Source organism: Marmota monax, unplaced genomic scaffold, assembly GCF_021218885.2.
Source record: "Marmota monax isolate L192 unplaced genomic scaffold, Marmota_monax_Labrador192_F-V1.1 WCK01_AAM20220418_F8-fsc00076, whole genome shotgun sequence".
NCBI classification, from domain to species: Eukaryota; Metazoa; Chordata; class Mammalia; order Rodentia; family Sciuridae; genus Marmota; species Marmota monax.
In genome coordinates, this window is record NW_026692843.1 from 8938440 (window position 1) to 8959832 (window position 21393).

Here is a 21393-nt window from a genome sequence, read left to right on the forward strand (position 1 = left end):
ACCTTCCCTGTTGTCCTGATACCCACTCAGTGGGGCACTCTGAATCCGCATGTCCCTCTTCCTGGACCACTCCTGGCAGAACAGCATGCACAGAGGCTCCAAAATCCTGCCCAAGTCTCAGGTGGGCAGAATTCCTGGGCTATGTGAGGGCTCAAGGCCCCAGGCTAACCCATGCCAGGCACAGGTAGTCAGTGGCCCTAAGGTTTGGTCTCCCCATGTTTACCCCTTCACCCTCCCTGGGTCTCATGGGTTACTGGGGCTGTCAGGCTCAAAGGCTGCCACTGGCCTAGGGTGGTGTTTGTGGCTAAGTCTCTCTGTGGTCTTGCCTGAGCCAGGACCCCCAGTGGACACTTGTTTAAACTCCTGAGTGTGACCAGGAGACCCAGGATTGTGCTGTCATGGTGGGCAAGCCAGGTAAGCAGAAGGAAGCAACTGGCCAGCTCAATCCTGCAATTTTAGAGCCTGCGGGGAAGGTTAACCACCCCAATCAGGTGTGGCTCCTTGGGTGGTGCTCATCTTAGGTCACTTTCCTCTGTTCTCCAGATGTGGCTGGTCAACACATCTGGAGAACAGAGGAAGTGGTGGAGGGCTGAATTCTAGGAGGCACCGCTTGGGCTTCACTGAGTGCAGAGGCCTAGTGGGGGCCTGGGACACTGCCTATGGAATGTGACCAGAGATGCTGCACAGGGGATCTGGCCTCAGCCAGCGGTGCCCTTCACTCATCCTCACACACCTGAGCTGATCCCCAGCCTGGGAGCCACATCCTGGTTCAACAGCTCCACTGAGTGGACTTGTGGCAGGGTGGCTTCTGCTCTCATGTGCATCTGAAGTTTAGCTGGGCCCAACAGACAGCTGGTGGGCATAGGTACTCCCCAGAAGAGAATGGACCCAGACTTAAGTCTAATGTTAGTGAAAATCGGACACGAGAGTTGAGTATTGGCATCAGCCAAGACAATCCGGACATGAGAAACAGACCCAGAAAAGATGCTCCACACCAGTAACTGTTGGGGAATGCAAATTAGAACCTAAGGGATACAGAATTCATTTGTTCAACAGGATGGAACAAAGTCAGGCCACAATGAGCACCCAGGAAATGGAGCTGGATGCCCCCTCGTGGTGGGAATGTGAACTAGCACAGCTACCGATGAATAGGGGTCCGGTAGGGGGCATTGCTTGTAATCTGTTTTAGTCAGCTTTTCCCACTGCTGTGACTAAGGGGACCCAACCAGAACAATTGTAGGGGAGAAAAACTTTATTTGGGGGCTCATGGTTTCAGAGGTCTCAGTGCTTAGACAGCAAACTCCATTCCTCAGGGATCGAGGTGAGGCAGAACATCATGGCAGAAGAATGGTAGAGGGAAGCAGAGAGACTCCACTCACCTGTTACAAATATATACCCCAAAGCCATGCCCCAATGCCCCCCTCCTCCAGTCACACACTACCTGCCTCAGTTTCCACTCAATTAATACCATCAGGTATTAATTCACTTATTATGTTAAGACTCTCATAATCCGGCTGGGGATGTGGCTCAAGCAGTAGTGCGCTCGCCTGGCATGCGTGTGGCCCGGGTTCGATCCTCAGCACCACATACAAACAAAGAGGTTGTGTCCGCCGAAAACTTAAAAAATAAAAAATAAAATTCTCTTTCTCTCTCAAAAAACAAAACAAAACAAAACAAACAAACAAAAAAGACTCTCATAACCCGGTCACTTCTTCTCTGAACCTTCTTCCATTGTCTCACACGTGAGCTTTTGGAGGATACCTTACATCAAAACCATAACACTAGGCCTCTCTACTCTATACCACCCTCACTGGCATCTGACATGATTACTTTTGGCCATCTTCCCTGCAAAGTGTCCAGGCCAGCCCTGACACTTGTCCTCCTGCTTAGGGGTGAGCAAGGGGTCCTGGTCAAGGACCACCTGTGTCTGCAGCTTGGGGCTGGTGCAGAAGCCTCCACCCGACTCAAGTCACCCAGCAGCCACTGAACCCACCTCCATCCTCCTGCTGGCCCTCTGCCCAGCCCCCAGCCCCAGACCTCATTTCCCACCTCACAGCTGAGTATGCATCAAGGGTGGGCAGGGGTCTGTTCTTTGGGGATCCAGTAGCTGCCTTGAGCTCAGGGATAAGTCAATGAGAAAGAACAGAGTCTTTATGCTGAAGGCTGACACTGACTGCATTTCCCCATCATTTTCATAAATCAGGGGAATTCTGGTCATCAGAACCCCCCAGATCTGCCAGACCCTTGATCCCCTGGCTGGGGCCTGGTCTGGCTCTGCCCTGGGAAGGGCTGTTGGTTGGGCTCAGGGCATCATCCACTCTTCTGTCCGTGGAGTGGTCTTCACCAGGCTTACCACATCGAGCTGAGGATGGGTGTCCCTTTCTTGAGGATGAGGATGCCACCTCCCTGCAGGAGGAGCCAAGCTAAGCTGGGGCAGGAGCAGAGGCTAGGATCCCATGAGCCAGGGTCTGAACTCAAGACACAGAATGGATCCCATTTGCTTCCATCCTCTGAACTGTAGGTCCAGACACCAGCAGCCTTGGGCAAACAGGGACCCTGTCCACCCAAATGCCCCCTTTGGGTGACCTCAAGTCTCAACTGGACATGAGCTAAGCAGGGATAGGGGTAGGGGTCTCCTCAGGAGCATGAACAGGGGCACACCTGGGCCAACTAGAACTTACCCAGTTGCAACAACAGCAGAGGCCTTTTTCATAAAACTCAAACCTCTTTATCTTTGCCAGGGCTTTCTGGAAGAGAAATGAAACAACTAGAGGGTCCTAGCTGAGAAACCCTGGCAGGTGGGCCCTGAGTCCCTGGGCAGGAGGTGGGGGCACCGGGAGTCATGGCCCTCAAGTCTACTTCTCTGGTTCTCCTGATGCAGAGGTCCCAAGAGTGCTCAGTCTTGGATTTTAAGGACTGGGCAGTGGGTATGGGGCAACTCTCATGCCCTGTCCAGGGCCTATGGTGGACTGGGTCTGAGGGCAGCTCGGCAAGCCCTCCAGTGCCCCTGAGCTGCCCTGGGGAGTTGCCTTCAAGATAGGAGCCCCTGGACTGCTTCCCTGAGGTAATTCTTGCTCAAGATCTGCCAATGGGGGTGGGGGGCTGGGGGGGTGGGATGGCTGTGTCCACTCACTTGGCAGGGTAATGAAGCCAGATTTAAAGTTAGGTAGTCAGTGTAGTTAGGTAAATCGGGTCTAATATCCAGTGAGATCTAAAATGGAGGCCATGTTGAGAATGAATTCCGGGAAAAGTTGAGCAACTCTTGGGATATTAATGAAATCTGGGAAAAGCCCAAGGCCAGAGCCCATCCCAAAGAAGTGTTAATGAACAGCCCCCAGCAAACTTGAAGATGCTGACTCAGAAGTCCTTCCTGCCCAGATTACTTCTTTGGCCCACCTGTGTCCCAACCCTGGGGCCTTCCCACCTACATGCCATCACTGAAAGAACTATAAAAAGGGGAAACAACCGCACTTCCATGGATTCCATCTCTTGCGTCCCCTTCTTCCTCCGGGAGAAGTCTTTTCTGCTGTCCTTTAATAAACTTCTACTTTCCACTCTGACCTGGCCTCGGCGTGCTTCTCTGGTGTTATTCTTCAACATTGGGGAAGCAAGGACTCGTCACTGGTCAGCAGCGGTAACAGTGTGAGCCATGTGGCTGCAGAGCATAGCCAGGATGGGGTGGCAAGCAGGGAGACCTGGGGCCTGGGGACACATCCCTGGAAGGTCAGGAAGTCCAGAGCCCCGCTCCCCAAAGCTGGCTCCACTGGTACAACCTCTCCCCAGTCTGCTTCCCCACGCCCAGGCAGATAGGTCAGGATCCTAGGAGGGAGGTGGGAAGCTAGTGGGCAGAGAGGGAGTCAGCCACAAGCCCAGATGCACCTCTTCTGTCCCAGCCAGTGGACAAGTGCGTGTGTTCCTGAGCACTGTATGCTGTGCATAAGGGCCATGTGATGGCATCTGGAACTTCATCTTTCACTCTTCTGAGCCTCCAGGAGACAGAGTCCCTATCCCCTTCCCACAGCCTCACTGTGCAGCCCACCATGAACGACTCATAATCTTTCCACAGTGACTCTGCAGGTCCCTCTCCTTGTTGTTGGGCACCAGATCCATGATAGCAGCCTGGGGGCGGGCAGGGGTCAGCTTTGTGGTCCTGGGCACCTTCAGAACTTCCCAGCTAGAGATGATTCAGGGCTCTATGGATCTGGTTAGGAACCCTTTCCACCACCTACTCCAAGGTAGGTGACCCTGTGAAATATGGGAAAGGGACACTGAGGCTCAGAGCAGCAGTGTAGCTTTGGGGCCCTCACCAGGCTCCCCAGTAGGTGTCCAGAGGCAGGAGCTTCAGCCTAGCAGCCAGGAGCTGCACGATGCCCAGGGCTGGAGGGGAAGAGCTAGGCTCAGACGCGGGCCCTTCCCCAAGGCCTGTCCTCCTTCACCAACTTTCACTCCTGGGCCTCAGTAAGTCAAGGTAATGACGACTTAGGGCCCAGGACAGAACTAGGACCACTGCTCACTTCCCAACCTGCCACTGGCAACTGGCTCAGCATCTGCTTGGACTCCACTGGCCCTCACTGGCAGATGGAGGAGGTGGGAAAGTTCACGTCTGCAAAAACTGAAGGGCTGGTCAGCCAGGCCCAGGTCAGCATGGACCCCTGGTGGAATGCAGAAGCCACCACCTGTGGGTCAGCTGGCCTCTGCTCCTACCCTGGTCAGTGGGCCAGAACATGGGTCACTCCCACCCCCCTTCAGAGGAAGTAAGGAAGAAAGGCGGAGGTGTGAGAAGGCCAAACCTGTTCCTAAGACGAGGGGGCAGACCACCCCATCTTCCGGTTGCACAACCTGGCTCTGGGACCTAGAGAGAGAAACTGCCGAAGACCAGGGTGGCCTAGCCTGGGAAGGATCTGAGGCTGGAGGTGAGCCTGGCCTCCCAGCAGCTGGAGGCGAGCCTGGCCCTCCCAGCACCCTGCGCGGGTTCCTTGACCCAGACACAGGGCTGACCAAGGGCCACCTTGTGATCGTAGGGCCGGACACTGAGGACTTGACAGCAGGGGTAGGCAGAGGGCAGCTGTGGCTTCCCTAACTCCCAGACTCCCTGCAGAGGGCATGAGCGTGGACAGCACACCTGCCCGGGGCTCCCCACAACCCAAGAACTAACTGATCTTGACTCCATGTCCCATCTGTGCCAGGGTATACAGCAGCTCTGTGAACAACAGCGCAGGGACACCCTTGAGCCCCTCCATGCAGCGTACTCCAGGATTGGACATGATGGAGGGATGGGATCTGATGGAAGGGCGGAGGGGACTTGCCTAGCATGGGCGAGGCCCGGGATTCTATACTAGCACTGCAAAAAACAACAACACTTAGGGTTCAATCGCTAAAAGTCAGATTGTGGAACTGAATGCCCAGCATGTGTGAAAAGTTAAATATTGGGGCTGGGGCTGGGGCTGAGCAGTAGCACACTTGCCTGGCATGTGTGAGACACTGGGTTCGATTCTCAGCACCGCATATAAATAAATAAAGGTCTATCAACAACTAAAAAAATATTAAAAAAAAAAAAAAGAAAAATTAAACTATTATACTGTGAAACTGGAGTTCTCCCCAAAGTCTCATTGGTGGAAATGCTGGAAGGAGGGGCCTAGAAAAAAGGTCTTCGGAGAAACCTGACCTCTCCTGCTGCCTTTGCTTCCCAGCCGCATGAGGTGAGCAGCTGTGTTCCACCATGAGCTCCCCACCATGATGTACTGCCTGGCCATAGGCCCAAAGCAATGGGGTCAAGTGATCATGGACTGAAACCTCTGAAACCATGGGCCAAAACAACCTTTTCCTGTTTACAAGTTGATGATCTCAGGTATTTTGTCACCGCTATAAAAACCTAACACACAAATGAATGGATTTTCTCAGTTTTAAGGTTTTCCTGCTTGGATACTTCAAACGGATGTCTCCTCTACACACTTATTCCAGACTCTAGGATTGATGGTGGCCCAGCACAAACCTCCAGGTGTGTTCAGCTTTAGTCAATGAGCAAGTCCACATCCGGTGTCACCAGGGCCAACCTCCCTGGCTCCCTGCCCTCAGGGAAAGTCTGCTCTGCCCTGTTGGCCTGAATCAAATTCCCTTTGGCCCTATTTCTGTAAGTAAGCACATGCCAAAGAATTCAAGATCCTGAGGCTTATCAGCAACACATCATTCCTGTGTGAAGGGGGAACTGTGTGAGAATTCAGTGCTGCCCCTGGTGGGTGAGTCAACAGAACCCATGATGTGCTCCTTCCTCCTGCATCAATTCCTGGTTGCAGCACACAAGAACACAGGCAGATGTGGGGGGATTGCAGAACTGATACCTGCAAGGGACATGGTCCCCACACTGCATGCAGACATGGCTGTGCTGAATAAATGAAGTTGAACAAGAGCTGTCATCTGAGGTGTGCGAAAGTTCTTAGTTCTCAGTGTGGACGATCCTCCCCTTGTCCAGCTTGGTCCTCACAGGCTCCTGGCTTATGCCAGCCTAAAGCCATGACCATACTTCAGACTACCTTCCTACTCCTAGCCGTGGTTCAGTATATAGTGCTCTGACATGGTCACCAAGCTGGAGGGCATGTGCTTTCCCATGAGATGAGGGGCCCGAGGCCTAGTTCCCAATAGGACAGGCATCATTTGCTTTGGCCTAGCTGCACACTGTGTGATGACCATGCTGGTCCCTGTGGCCTGGGGTGCATACTGGCTATTCAATAAACTGTGAGTGCTCCTTACCCTAGAGTCCCAGGCAGGTTTAGACCCCCTTCTCTTAGGCAAAGTCCTGCCCGGTGTATAGCCAGCACAGCCAGGCACCGAAGGGGTACCTGTGGGGGCTCATGACAGCACCAGCCTACACTGATTTTCCCTCAAAAGCCGAAGTCAGTGTGCATCAGCAGAGATGCAGATTTCTCAGCCTCTCCTTAGCAGGTCTCAGGATTCCCTAAGGCTTGTGAGCCCCTGACCTGGGGCAGCCAGTGTCATCTTAGGCCTCAGACCATATAGGATGGGAGGTCATCCAGGATGGTCAACTCTCATAGACACTTGCTTGAGAACAGTTTGGAGAGCTTAGTGTTCTGGGAATAAAGAGGATGCTTGGCGGCAGGGGCAGTGGTTTCTAATAACCAGGTCACCACACTGAGCTCTACTGGGTGCCAGAGCTGCACAGCACTTCAGGCCAAGGTCAATCCTCCCAGAGTGTGCAGCCACCAGAGGAACCCTGATAGAAGCCCATCCCTCAGGGTAGCTCTCCCACCCCTGTGGACTAGGTCTCCATGCCTCGCATGGCAAGCAGCACCAAGCAGGACAGTACTTCCTAGATCAGCTTCTCTGTGCTTCAGGAACCAGCAGGTACTGGGCATAGAAAAATCTAAAGGAGGCTACAAACCCAAGTGTTCACAGAAGTCAGACACCTGGGATGTGGTATAGGGATTGCTTGCCTTATGGACTTCTGTTTTGTTTGAATGCTTTCATTTATAATGAAGAAAGTTAAAAAAAAAACAACACTAATTTATAGAATATTCACCTTCTAGAGATGATTACAAGGCAGAACTAATTTGAAATAGTCACTTTAATCATGATTCTTTTCAAAAGTAGCAACAGCAGCATCTCCTTCTGAGCAGCCACATCCAGCAGCTGCAGGCACAGGACAGACGGCGCCTGCCTCCACCCGTTGGCACAGTGGTGGCCAAGCAAGCACCTCAGCTCCTGAGGTGAAGAAAAAGCTGAACGTGCTGGAAGTTCCTCAACAGGACCTTTGACTTAGAAAATGTGCTCCAGTCAGAACACAGGTGACTGATCCTGCTAATCACTGGCTGGCTGTGCTGCGAAGGCTTGAGCAATGACCACAGTTCCATAGCCATCAGCAAGAACTCTATGTGGTCTCTGCTACCTTTTCAAGGATGGTGATCTATTTGCTTCTAAGCTGACGGCCTGCAGTTCCCTCTCCATGAGGATTGAGGCCCAGGAAGCTGGTTTCTCAGTGGTCTTTGAAACTGGCCTTCCTCTTCTCCACAAATGCATCCATGCCTTCTCTCCGGTCATCCTGCAAGAAAGGGAGGTCAGCATGCACCTGTATCACCTGGCACCTGTGGGGGTCTCAGGGCTGCTCTTGCTGCTCTCTCCCTGTCTGCTGTCCATGCTCATGGGGCAGGGAGGGCGATTCTGCAGCAGGCCCACCTGCAGCCTGGGAAGAACAGAATTCCTTACCAATAGGCCTAGGCCTGGAGAGGAGGTTTATACCCCAGGCAACAGTCACTCAGGAACTACCCATGTGAGTGTAGAGTAGTCACACCTCAGAAAGCCTCAGAGGTAACCTCTGGCCACCCTGGCCCACAAATAGCAGAGGCAGGGTCTGTGTCCGCAGCATACGTCGGGCACTAAGCAGGACCACAGTGGAGCCCTGCACCTGTCTCTTCCTTTGCTGTGTGTATACACACACACACACACACACACACACACACACACACACGTGCACCCACAGACATGCAAACACCTTCACTTTTTCCATAAAAAAAAGCCATTTCCAATCCAGTAGAAAGGAGACCACAGTCGATCTCGGGGATTCCGATGTGCCTGATTCACCTCTCCATGCTGAAAACCAAGCAACTGGCCCTGGCTCTGTGTTGGCACCTTTCCCTCCAGTCAGAGGTGCCTTGTTTCCAGCCGACCCAAGGAGTCAGTTCATGAGAAGAGGACCTTTTTTTCCTCCACCTCTCCCAGGAAACTGATATGGAGAACCTGGAGATTATTTTCCACCGGCCCCACCACCCATTCCATTTCCAATGCAAAATGTCTATGCAGGGAGGGGTTTTCCTCACACCTTCCCCCACGAGCTGGAATTTGTCCCCCCACCCCCGCATTCTGAAAGTACAATGAGTTCCCTGAAGGGTTCCTTCCACCTGCAAATGAGCCTGTCACTCTACATCCAGAACCAAACAAGAAACCTGATGTTGTTGCTCTCTCTTCAAAAGTAATTTGACTTATCTCTCATTTTTAGTTTTTAAGTAACTGCTTTTACTTCAGTAATTGACTATACTTTGGCTCCAATTAAAGCTCAATGGAACTATAATTCTTAAGATAGTATTTTGTAAATAAAGATGGTTTAAGTAGGCATAAAAAAAAGCCATTTCCAAAACCATTCTAAATCTTTCATAAAACACCTCGATATGACTTTCTGATAACAAAAAAGGTGAATTACAATGGCAATTAGAAGACATTTTCCTTTAAATTACTGGCAAAAATCCTAGAAATGTTGCTTGAAAGTGTAGGATTAGAGTTATTACAATACATTTGAATCACATTCCAAATAAGTGGAATGATCCAGGGAAAATATGGGTGAAGTGAACTATATTTAATTTTTTAAACTTCCATTTCTTTTTGAGAAGGGGTCTCACTATATTGCCCAGCACTCCAGTGATCCTCCTGAGTAGCTGGGATGCAGGTGCCACCACCCACCTAGCTAGGAATGCTGCTTAAGATGTGCAACAGGAAGTGGCCTTTTGGAGCATTCCCATTCTTCTAACCTCCATACACTCTACTTTCTTGCTAAAAACATGGCCCAGTGATAGAACGAGTCTGGTCCAGCCAGAGGGTTCTAATAGTTCCAATCAAAAGGAAATGGTAGTTAATCATAGAATCTTAAGAATTCCCAGCAGCTCCTGTAAGTGGAATACGCTCAACTCTCAGCAGAACACGGTTTACTCACGGTGGCGAAGGTCGAATAGAAGAGTTTCTTCTCCAACTTATTTCCTTCTGTTAATGTCATTTCAAAGGCTAGAAGAGAAACCCGATGGTCATGAACTCAGATGCTACATGTGGGAACACAGAGTGTCCATGTAGTGCTTGTGGACCCAATAGAAACCTGACTCAGTAGTGCCAGGAGGCCCAGCTCTGTGCAGGCCTCCCCTGGTTCAGCTCATGCCTCCCTGTGCACATACGGCCCCAGCTGAACAAACTGCTCTCCCAGGTCTTTTGAATGTCCCTCAATGGTGGCAGAAGAAACTGAAGGAAAGCCAAAAGGACAAGTTGTCCAACTGTGTGCATCTGAGTGGCCGAGGAACCCAAAGCACAGAGAAACGATAAGGAGGAAAATCAGGAGAGAGTGAGCAGACACCAGCAGTGTCGTATACTCTGGGCCTCATTCCAGGCCTTTCTTTTTAGTGGAGGACACAGGTGTGCTGCTGTCTAAACACCTGGAGAGAAGTGCCTTCAGCTGTGATCCTGCCCAAGGTCTCAGCTCCCCCAAACCCTCACATGGCTGCTCCTTGAACTAGCACATCTGCCTAAGGATAACAGCAACCCTGGAGGCAAGTTCTCTCTGGAGGTGGTATCAGGTTCACAGAGGCTGGGGGACTTCCTGGGCCACATCTCCTGCGATGGGCTGACTCTAACAAGCCACCATAGTGAGGCAGAGGCCGTCTCACTCTGAATGCCAAGATGGACTGTTACATTCAGGTTCAAGCAGTTCTGTGGAGGGCAGTCAGACTGCTTTGCCAGCAGAGAGAGAACCAAGTGTCCAGACCAAGGAGAGTGTGAAGTCTGCCTGAGGCTCACACCGATGCTCTTGGGGTCAGCCTGTGCTGAGAGGAACCGTGCAGCCTGGGCTCAGGAGGAGAAAACAGGGCTTCCCGAAAGCCACAGACCAGCTGAGCATGGGGACCAGGCTCCTTTCTTGGCCTCTTCCTTCCATATCTGGCACTGTGTCACCATCACCTTCCAGGCCTGGCCCAGTTCTCGAGCCCTGGTACAAAGGTACACTCAGAACATCTCCACAGCCTGAGAGACTAGGAGTCAGCACTCTAATGGCAGAATCACTGTCCTGAAAATCCTTCTATTGCTGCCCAGGACAGGCTGATCTGTGCTGTGTGGAGCCTTACATCTGCGTTGCTACGGCCTGGGACCCTTCACTCTCTTCCTGCAGAACCTACCTGCATTCACAGATTCCTTGGCCATGGCTGCTATAATTTTGGAATTGCTGGCAATTTTTTCTGCACATTGGATGGCTTCTTCAACCAGTGTCTCAACAGGAAAAATCTTGCTCACAAGACCTACAACAAAAAAGGAGGTAAGTGAAGTGCAGATCTGGCACAAGTCCACTGCTCGAGTTCACAGATGCCCAGTCAGGCTGCCTACAGCATCAAACAGCAGAGAGAGGAGGAAGGTGAACTGTGGCCACCAATGGCAGGGAAAGGGCTGGCCTGCAAGGGTCTAGATTCCCACAGCCTATTTGGTTCTATAGGAAATGGGATGCTGTGCTATTCCTCCTCAACCTGAGAGTATGTTGTCACTCTCTTGAACATAGAATATTTCAAGATCTAAACCCCAAAATAGTCAACCTCCCAGATTCTCAGGATCTAAAAGCTCTGGTGCCAATTACCCCCAGGACACCTGGGCCAATCTCTACCCAGCTCCCGAGGGTAGACCTGCATCACCTGCTTGCTTGGCATCCTGAGCTGAGATGCGGTCACCAGTGAGGACCATCTCCATTGCCAGGGACTTGCCGACTGCACGGGTAAGTCTCTGAGTGCCCCCTGCACCTGCAGGGATAGAGATTGCGTATTGTAGCTGGCTACATGACACATGAGGTCAAAAAAAAAAAAAAGAGAGAGAGAGAAGAAACCACAGACATACTGCTTACCAGTCTATGCTGAAGATAAGGCCTAAGATGAGTTCTAGCCAGGGGTCAGGCAGAACCAAGTGGTCAGCAGGTGGAACAAAAAGGGCTCAGAACCTCAGGGCAGGCCCCTTTCCAAGCTCAGGCCCCCAATTTTAGGATAGTGGATTCTCCTCAGGTTTTTACCAACATTCTAGGAACTTCCAGCTTTCCCTCACTCCATGTGCTAGATCCTTAGCAATTGCTGCCCTATCCAAGACAGACCCTGAAAATTCATGAACCTTGTAGCACAAAACCTCAGAAACTGCCTGGCTGAACCCAAAGGGCAGTGGAAGGCTCTTGGGAGTATGCCTGATCCCCCTGAGGTCTGCTCCCACCCCCAGATCTACCAGTGGACCCCTGCACATAGATAGAGTTGCTCTTTGCCCAATACCCCAGCTCCCTCCTAGGCAGGGGATGATGGGGATCTAGACACCTGCATGTGCTGAACTTGGTAAAGCCATGTGACCTGCCTCAACCAATGACATGGGAATGGACAGGCTGGGGTCACACTGGTCAGACCTCCTGGCATCAGTGCGAGATCACTGTTTTCTTTCCAAGGTTTCTAACCTATAGGGATCCGCCTCAAGTATGGATTACAAGCAGGAAAGAACCACTGTGGCTGGGGGCCAGAGTCACGTGATCTGATGTCACCAGAAGTGGGATATGGTTGTAACCACAGGAACCAAGCTGTGTTCTGAGCTGTTATGTCCACTCTGTTCTTCATGTGCTGGTCCACAAATAGAGCACGAATCAGACCTGGGGCTGTCTTTCTGGGGCTTTTGGTTGGATGCAAGCTGTAGGCCCCAAGGCATAGCTAGCCTTGAAGAATTACCTTCAGAGTGCCTGCTAAAGCTACTGTGTTCTCACCTGGGATGGTCCCCAGAAGGATTTCCGGCTGTCCAAACTGGGCTTTCTCGCCGGCGTAGATGATATCACACATCATAGCAAGCTCACAGCCCCCACCAAGCTGCAAGATAGTGTTCAGCAGTTTTTCCAGGGAAGTCCAGTCCAAAAACCAAAGTCTGCTCGCTCTACTCATTGGGAGGGCAGACTCTTCTGTAAAGTGTGGACAGTAAGTGTTCTCAGTTCTGAGGACACTGAGCTCTGCCATAGTGGCTCAAAAGCAGCCACAGAGGATGTGGATGTGGAGGACGTGGCACATATGCAAGGGGACTTCATTAAATTACACCATATGAAATGACTGTATGGCTTCCCCAATCCACGCCAGGGGCCCTGATACATCCAGTAGAGGATGTGATGCCTTCGCAGGTACAGCATAGGTCTGATTACATTATATTAATACAGAAAAATCCATTAACACATTTGGAAAGAACCAGTAGCTGAGCATTCACAAAACAAAGTGGATGCAAAAGATTCCTATTCCTCATTCAGCATTACCAGCAGAAAGGGATTGCTAGCCTGCAAGCCACACGCAAGGCCTTTCTAAGATAAGGATCCTGCATGCTCCCTCTCACAAGCAGAACCCATCAACCACCCCAGGAGCAGATCCTTGATGTCCACACTCACAGCATAACCATTGACAGCAGCAATGACTGGCTTCTTGACCCGAGTTAGCTGGTCCCAGTGGCTCAAGAACTTGCTAGAGTAACAGTCCTGGAATGTCCGGCTCTGCATTTCCTTGATGTCAGCTCCAGCTAGGAGTGGAAAAGAGGCAGCAAAGATCCCACCAGTCCTATAAACCCCAAACCCACATGTAGTTATCCCATGGACTATGTCAGGCTCTGGGAACAGCAAGGAGCAGCCAATACTGAGATGCCTATTGTGACCAGATAATGCAGAAAGGTCACAGGGCAGGCAACAGATGCCTGGTGGACTCAAGAGAAGGCAGTCTTGTTTATCAGCACTTAATCTGGCTGGTAAAGACCTGAGTCGCTCTGAATATGCTGCCTTCTGCTGATGAAACACACTTGAACATCCAAGAGTGCTGTTCATCTAAGCAGCTCATTTGGGTAGATCCTAAGACACCTGCCAACACCGAGAGGCCAGTCTGTCTTGCCACTTTCCACAGGCCATAAGCACCCCTCCCATCTGCCACCACTGCTGCCAGCACACCTGCAAATGCCTTATCTCCACCAGTAAGCACGATGGCACCCACAGTGGGGTCTTCCTCAAAGGTCTCTAGTGCCTGGTTGAGTTCCTCCATCAAGCCGTTGCAAAGGGCGTTGAGTGCTTTGGGGCGGTTCAATCGGATCAACCCCACGTTGCTATTCTTCCCCTTTTTTTCTGTGATGATGTACTCAAAGTTAGCCCCTAGGGCAAGAGAGCAAAAGGAGATCTCTGTCACACAGGTGTCAAAGGTAGGGACACAGAGATACTCAGCCTGCAGCCCCCACCACTCTGCTTGAATCCTTAAGTTAAAGAAAATCCCCAGCACAGAACACTGCTGTCCCCTCTGATATGCCTGGTCAGTCTTTCCTGGCATCAAGGAGAGGAAAATGCCTTTTCACAACGAATGCCCACCAGAGGACAGCAGGACAGGGCTCTGGTCATACAGGGTAGACAGGCTGGCAGGAGGAAGACAGAGACAAAGGACAGAGGGGCAGCTAGCTCAGACTTGGAGGGAGCAGAGAGAAGGACAGCCTGATAAGGGGCATCTATATGTTGAGTGGTCAGTCCTCGTACACAGAACCTGTCCCAGGAACATGCAGGTGAATGACTAAAATATCCTGGAGTGTCCTTTTGTGTGTGTGGTGCTGGGGATGGAAGCCAGGGTCTTGTGCATCTAAGTAAGTACTTAACCACTGAGCTGCACCTAGTCCTTGGGTGTGAATGTTGAGCAGCAATGTGTCTGCCATTAAGAAACCCAGGAATTTCTGCCAACCCCAGGCTGGGGTGCGGAAGTGAACAGGCAAGAACTGGGGGTGCATCCAACTACTATCCACCACTGGATAGTCAGTTGGACCCACAGGGTATGGGAGGAGCCCAGCATGGGGTATGGCGAAGAATTCCTTGCAATACTGGAGCAGTGGTGTATGCAGGAGAGCACAGCCAAGGTGAAGGAGCGGGAGTAAAGGATAGGACTGTCCTTTCTACAGCCGGCTGTAGGAGGAGCCTGAATGTAAGCATGAGCCTTTCTGAGTGGATGAGCTTAAGGGCAGGCTCAGGGAGGAATGGGCACTGAACGTGCCTGGACAGGGGGCACTGAGACAAGCGAAGCCTGCATTTTCAATTCCCAGGCTGACTTGTTCAAAAGGACTACATGTGCTCTTAAAGCTACCTAAACACATGTGGAATTTCACAACCAACATTCAAGTGCCCAGTAGGCCACAGGTCTTGGCCTTCAGTCTAGGTACAGGAGTTGAGAAAACAGTATTGACCCACCCAGAGTCTGGACATGACCTGCAGGCACCGGGATCAGGAAAGTTAGGGTGATGTAGCTGGGGTTAATCTGGGGGCCAAGATTTGGGAGGTGTGTGGGGATGGGGGTCCAAGAGAGGGGCAAAGAAGCCCAAGGTCAGGGGAATGAGGGTGTCCGAGATCAAATTGAGGGGTGTGGGTAGGGGTCAGGATAGGGGCTAAGGGCTGGGACCGGGTCATGAGTCCAGGGTCAAGCCGGGATGGGATGTTGGGGGGGCACTCAGAATGAAGTGTCTGGGGAAGAGGCCCGGGGTCAGTGGTGGTCTAGTCAGGCGGGGATCGGGAGTGAAGGTCGGGGGTGCGGGTCAGGGTCAGTCGGGGAAGTCCAAGATCCAGTGGAGGGTGCAGGCCGAGGGCATCGGGGCGTCGAACCCCCTCCCGGCCCGCACTCACCCGAGGCGAAGGGCCGCAGCGCTGGGCAGCGGGCAGGTAGCTGCAGCTGGCTGCGGACACCCAGCAGTAAGGCGCGGAGGGAGGCCATGGCGCCGAAGCTACCAGCTCCGCCCGCGAGCCGCTGGGCCCTGAGAGGCCAGCCGGAAGCGGAAGAGGCCGCGCCAGGCCGGGGCGGGGCGAGCCGAGGCCCCGCCCCGTGGCCACCCGACGCGCCGGTCCTGAGGTGCGGGCGCCTGCCTTGCCCTCCGGCTGCGCTGGGCGGGTCCTGGCTGCAGCCGCGGTCGGCCTAGCGGAGGGAGGCGGTGCGCTCGCCAGGCTCCGGGCCGCCCAGGCCCGCCCACTGTTCCCGCCCCGGAGGCCCTCGGTCCTGCGGTCGCGCAGCGCCCTGGGTGGCGCCGGGCGGCTGCACGTCACCGGGGCTCCGCGACTGGTAGGTCCAGACCCAGCAGGCTCGCTCGCGGCGCGGAACAAGACCAGGACCCAGATAGGATTTAAGTGAATTTAAAATTGATGTGATTTTTATTAATTTCAATAATTCTGAATTATAGCTTTTAACTATTTAGACAAGTATGAATGGGCCTTCATTTGTATTTTTTTTTTTTTTTTTGGTTCCCGAGGACTGAACTCGGGGGCACCACTGAGGCACATCTCTAGCGGTTTTTTTAAGTGTTGATGAACCTTTATTTTATTCATTTATTTATATGCGGTGCTGAGAATTGAACCCGGTGCCTCATGTGTGAGGCAAGCGCTCTACCACTGAGCCACAACCCCAGTAACCCTCCCCCCACGGTCCTTTTTTGTGTCTTATTTAGAGACAGGGTTTCACTGAGTTTCTTAGGGCCTCCATGATAAGTTGCAGAGGCTTTGAACTCCAGATTCTCCTGCCTTACCCTCCTGAGCTGCTGGGAATTCAGGCCAGTGCCATTCCGCCTGGCTCTTTCCTCTGATTCTTGCATAGATTCTGCAAATGCTAGGGTGAAGAAAAGACATCACCTTCAGATCACTTTTCAGAAAAGCAAGACTGATATTTTCAAGAAAATAATTCTATTCAATTATTTTGAAATGAATTTAAAAATTAAAGAATTTTGAATCTTCTTCTGAGGTAAAATTTAAAATCTTCATATTAACGGAAACCAATCACCCACATACTTTTACTAAGGGTTAGTAAATGTTAAACCATGTGACAGACCCAAAATGAAATGACTCAAACATTGAAGAAGTTTTTCTAACAACCTAGGGCTGGTGTTGAGGGCAGGGCTACTGTCTTTTGTAACGGAATTTAGGGACAAGAGCACAAATAGTCAAAGGGAAATATAAATTGGATTTAAGTAAAGCTAAAACCTTTTTTGTTTCAAAAGATAAGATAGTGAAAGACTCCCATAGAATGAGAGAAACATTTTACAAGTTTTATACCTGGTAAAAGTCTTGTGTCTAGAATTTGTAATGAACTCTCAAACCCAGTAATGAAAGAATACCCAACTAAAAAGGACAAAGTATTGAACAGATATTTCTCCAATAAAGACACAAAAGTGTCTGAAAAGCCCACGAAAAGATGCTCAACATCATTTGTCACAGGTATGGTACAAGCCAAATGCTTTCACATCTATTGGGCTGGCTATAATAAAGAGATGACAATGCCCGATGAGGGAGGATACGGAGAAGACAGAGCCCTCTACTGGCGAGTGGAAGGGTGCAGTCACTTGCTCCTCTTTTTGCAGTGGTGGGAATGGAACCCAAGGCCTTGCACAAGCCTGGCAGGCCTCAACCACTGAGCCACACCCCCAGTGCTAAGCACAGCCACTTTGGAAAGCAGTCTGGTATTAACATCAGTCGGGCGTGGTGGCGCATGCCTGTAATCCAGCAGAGGCTGAGTCAGGAGAATCACAAGTTCAAAACCAGCCTCAGCAATGGTGAGGTGCTAAACAACTTAGTGATACCTTGTCTCTAAATAAAACACACACAAAAATAGGGCTGGTACCCCCCCCCCCCCCAAAAAAAAAAGGTTAAATAGCAAACCCAACCCCAGGTACAAGCATAAGAGGAGTGAAGACATGGCCACATGAGAGTATATAAGTGAACATTCATAGCTGCACTACTCATAATGGCCAAAAAGTGGAACAATCCAAATGCCCACCAATTCATGAATGTTTTGTACAATTGACACATTAAAATATACTAGAAGATACCCTGGGGGCCAAGGGTGCAGTTGATTCATAGAATACTTGTCCAGTATCCACAAGACCCTGTGTTGGATCCCCCGCCCCCGCAAATATACACTGGAATACTGGGGATAAAAAGGAATGAAGTACTAATACACACCACAATGTGGGTGGACCTTGAAAGCATGTCAGTAAAAGAAGCCAGACAGGAAGACCTGATGTATGATCCTGCTTATGTGAAACATCCAGAACAAACAAAGCATACAGGAAGTAATTAGCGGTTGCAAGGGGCTGGTGGGAGTAGGCAATGGGAGTAACTGCTAATGATGGGAGTATTCTCTTTTATGGTGATGGGGACATTCTAAACTTGATCATAGTCAGAGCTGCACAACTCCACACTGAAAATCATTGAACTGTATACTTGAATGGGCAAAGAATATGGCACATGAATTCTATGTCCATAAAACTATTTTTTTGAAATGAAACAAACCTGATTTGGTTAAGCCGTCTGGGTAGTGTCACCGTGAAGCCATCACCAAGGCCCTCAGTGTCAGGAGAAGCACTGACTTTGTCCCCATTGGTTGACACAAGGTGAACTTGTGTGCTATAGCTGGTGGCCTAGACCAGCAGGATGCAGATTGGTGAGCTTTCTATTTCAGAGGATGTGGGGCTGGGTGAATGACCAAGGTGCAGGTCACAGTGCCTAGAGGATAAGAAGAACAGTGATCATCCCCACCCTGCACCTCTTGGGGTCCATGGTGGTCTCATCCCCTGCATTGGAGTTGGTGTCCTCTCCATAGCCATAAGGGCACCTGTTCCAGGCCAGGTGCCCTTTCTCCTATCACCCTCACCCCATCAGGTCTCCAGCCTAGGTGTGGGGTGTATGGAAGGGGGACAGGGGGTTTCTACCCTTAGGCTGCTGTGAGGTTAACCAGAAGTGTTCCCAGGCAAGTGGTCCTTGTCTTCATGCTGCAGCTTCATGATTGACAGAGGAGTCTAGCGACTGAGCCAGAAATAAATTTGAACACTTCAGGTCATTCATGGCTGGATTCTTACTAGGAGGGTATGCCAGGAGGCTGGCCCCAAGACCAGGGGTGGTCAGAGCAGAATCTAGACTTTTGGTGGGGAGGTTGAGATCCTTTATCATTCTGATCTTTAACCAGAGAAGGGCTGGCCAGGATGATGGACTGGGCTGAGAGGTATAAATTTGCTGATTTGACATTGAGGGGCTGCCTCAAGGGGAGGTGATGCGAGGCACCAGGGGACTGAGCATCACTTATTCTTTGACTACTGCCCATTACAGATTGGCTTCCAACAAAGGCTGGCCAGTGGCAGACTGGATAGGGTCCAGAAAGCTGGAAACATGAGACAGGCATTATAGAATGGGACAAGGACTTTGCAACCCTGAAAACATGGCAGCAGCTATGAAGCACTACCACAGACCCCAGGGTGGGCCAAAGATCTGATGTGGCCATCTGCCTGGAGCCATGAGACCAACACTAGTGTAGGACACACAGGAGTCCAACATGGCACACACAGTGTCCATACAGAGGGTGGGGAGCTGGGCCATGCTGCCTAACTTGCAGCTCAATTTCAGAAAGTCAGTTAGGGAATCAGCCCTCACTTTGGGCATATGCATGCGACCTAAGGCTTTTGCCAATTTGGATTTTATTCTGCTAAGGACAGAGGTTGGGCACTGGGTGTTCTGAACCATAGCAACACATGAGACCATTGGGTTTCAGCTCAGCTGGATCTTCATCTCCCAGCTCAAGCCTGTAGACAACCTGTGTGTGGAGGGAGGTAGAGCTAGTGCTTTGCTTCAGACAGCATTGGGTTGGGGAGAGGACCAAGTCCCCTCTAAGGGAGATCAACCCTACCTAGGAGAAACAAGTGACACTAGAGCTACAGTGGTTACACCCCAAACAGTCTTCTTCTCCTCCTTCTTTCAGTACTGCGGATTAAACCCAGGGACGCACATGTGCTAGAAAAGTGCCATACCACTCAGCTGTATCCTCAGCACTTTTTATGTTTTTGCTCTTTTTATGTTAAATTGCCCAGGCTGGCCTTGCACTTGCAATCTTCTTGCCTCAGCCTTTGGAGTAGCTTCCATTACAGATGTGTGTCACCAGCCCAGCTTGTCTTCTGCTTCTAGTGGCCATTGGCTCTCTCCTTGTCAGTCTTCCCCAGGTAAAGCAAGGATGTGTCTTAAAAGGGGTGTGTGGGGTATGTCTGTACCTGCAGTTGGGAGGCAACTTTGCTGACCTGGGACCTGTCCCAGGGCTACTGTAGAATCTTAGCTACTTTTAAGAGAGTCTCTGGCACATCCTGGCACTGGGTGAATCTGGTGAACAGTACACACTGTTCCCACTGCAAATATCATTGGTTCATTAAGTAGTTGAACTTCCAAGTTTAACTCCCAAGTCAGTCCCAGGGGTTGGGGTTCTGGCTCAGTGGTAGAGCACTTGCCTAGCACATGTGAGGCACTGGGTTTGATTCCCAGCACCACAAACAAAAATAAAATAAAGATATTGTGCACCTAAAATATTGAAAAAAAATCAGCCCCATACCCATCCTAGTTCCTCTTCCTCCCTGCCATCTATGTGCAAACCCTTCAGTTCATTCCAGGTGCCTGTAGGACTGCAGAGGCTTCAGGGGTTGGGAGCAAGCTTTGGCCCTGCCCCAAGTCATAGGGTGGAGAGGAGGGGAGGTGGGCTGGGAGTGAGGGGGCAGTGGAAAACAGCTGACCTTTGAACAAGGGAATTGGTAGGGGCCTGACCCATCTCATAGTCAAAAATCCACATGTAACTTTTGACTTCCTCAAACTGAACTGATAATAATCTGCTTCTGATAGAAAACATTGCAGCCAATTAACCCATATTATATATTGTATATATCATATATGATGAAAGCATACAAGAAGCATACTTGAGATGGCTTTTTACTGGGATAGGAAATTTACCAGAGACAAACTGCTCAGCAGAGACCTTGAGTATCTGCATCCAAAAGCAACAAGGTTGCTGTGAAATTGTTAACAGCAGTGCAGTAGACAAGACAGTCCCTTTCATGTAGTTAAGATTTACCTCTGCATTTCTGTTTACATTTCTTTGAATTGCAAATGGTTCCATGCTTGACCTGTATTTGTGTGAGTTTTGACAATTTTTAATTTTTTAAAAAATAGATTTGTGTATGGTTATGTTAGTAAATGATATAATAGGCACTTGTCTATATAGACTTTGTGCCTTTATTTTATGCCTACATTTTTCTTCTTCTTCTTGGTATTTCTAGGCTATAAGGTTTATCTCTATGAGTTTTTTCAAATTGTGTTAACTCTTGAAAAATTAAAAAAAAATAATGAGAGAGAGAGAGAAGAGAGAGAAAGAATATATCCAAATATAGGACCCTCCAAGCTCAAACTTCCATTGTTCAAGGGTCAGCTGCACTGTAACAAAGTCTACCACTGTCTGGACATCTGCGCTGGAGGTGGAGCATGTAGTTTCCCAGAATGCCAGAGAAGCAATAGGAGGGGAGGGCAAACCCCAGCCTGGAATGGCCTGGGTCCCTGGCTGTCCTCACCCCAGAGAAACAAGCAGCTACAGATGACTGCAAGGATTGGGGGGTGTTTCTTCCTAGGCCCTGTGTATGGCTGAAACTTGGTGCCCCTGGGTGTTCAGGGAAGTTCAAGGCCTCCAGCTCCTTGGACTGCATTGCAGTGGAGAACTACCCAATTGAATTGGGACCCTGGCTGAATACGCAGTCAACTTCCTTGGAGAGAAGCCCAGGAGGAGGAGAGGAGAGACT

The 21393-nt window shown here is 50.6% G+C and overlaps 1 protein-coding gene across 1 annotated transcript; it reads right to left on the reverse strand.

Annotated features, from left to right (window-relative positions):
- Nucleotides 1-7561: 7561 nt before the first annotated feature.
- Nucleotides 7562-15594, reverse strand: Echs1 (enoyl-CoA hydratase, short chain 1). The gene is made up of 8 exons (XM_046448718.2): nt 15437-15594; nt 13739-13936; nt 13193-13320; nt 12533-12632; nt 11442-11546; nt 10938-11057; nt 9716-9783; nt 7562-8053 (listed from the first exon to the last, which is right to left on the reverse strand). The coding sequence occupies exons 1-8, from the start codon at nt 15522-15524 to the stop codon at nt 7988-7990; spliced, it is 873 nt and encodes a 290-aa protein (XP_046304674.1). The 5' UTR covers nt 15525-15594; the 3' UTR covers nt 7562-7987.
- Nucleotides 15595-21393: the final 5799 nt, after the last annotated feature.

Coding starts and splice junctions, on each gene's coding strand:
- Echs1 (XM_046448718.2), bottom strand. CDS start 15,524: ATGGCCTCCCTCCGCGCCTTACTGCTGGGTGTCCGCAGCCAGCTGCAG. Junction 13,937..15,436: donor GCTGCGGCCCTTCGCCTCGG/GTGAGTGCGGGC, acceptor CTCTTGCCCTAG/GGGCTAACTTTGAGTACATC. Junction 8,054..9,715: donor TCTATTCGACCTTCGCCACC/GTGAGTAAACCG, acceptor CCTTTCTTGCAG/GATGACCGGAGAGAAGGCAT.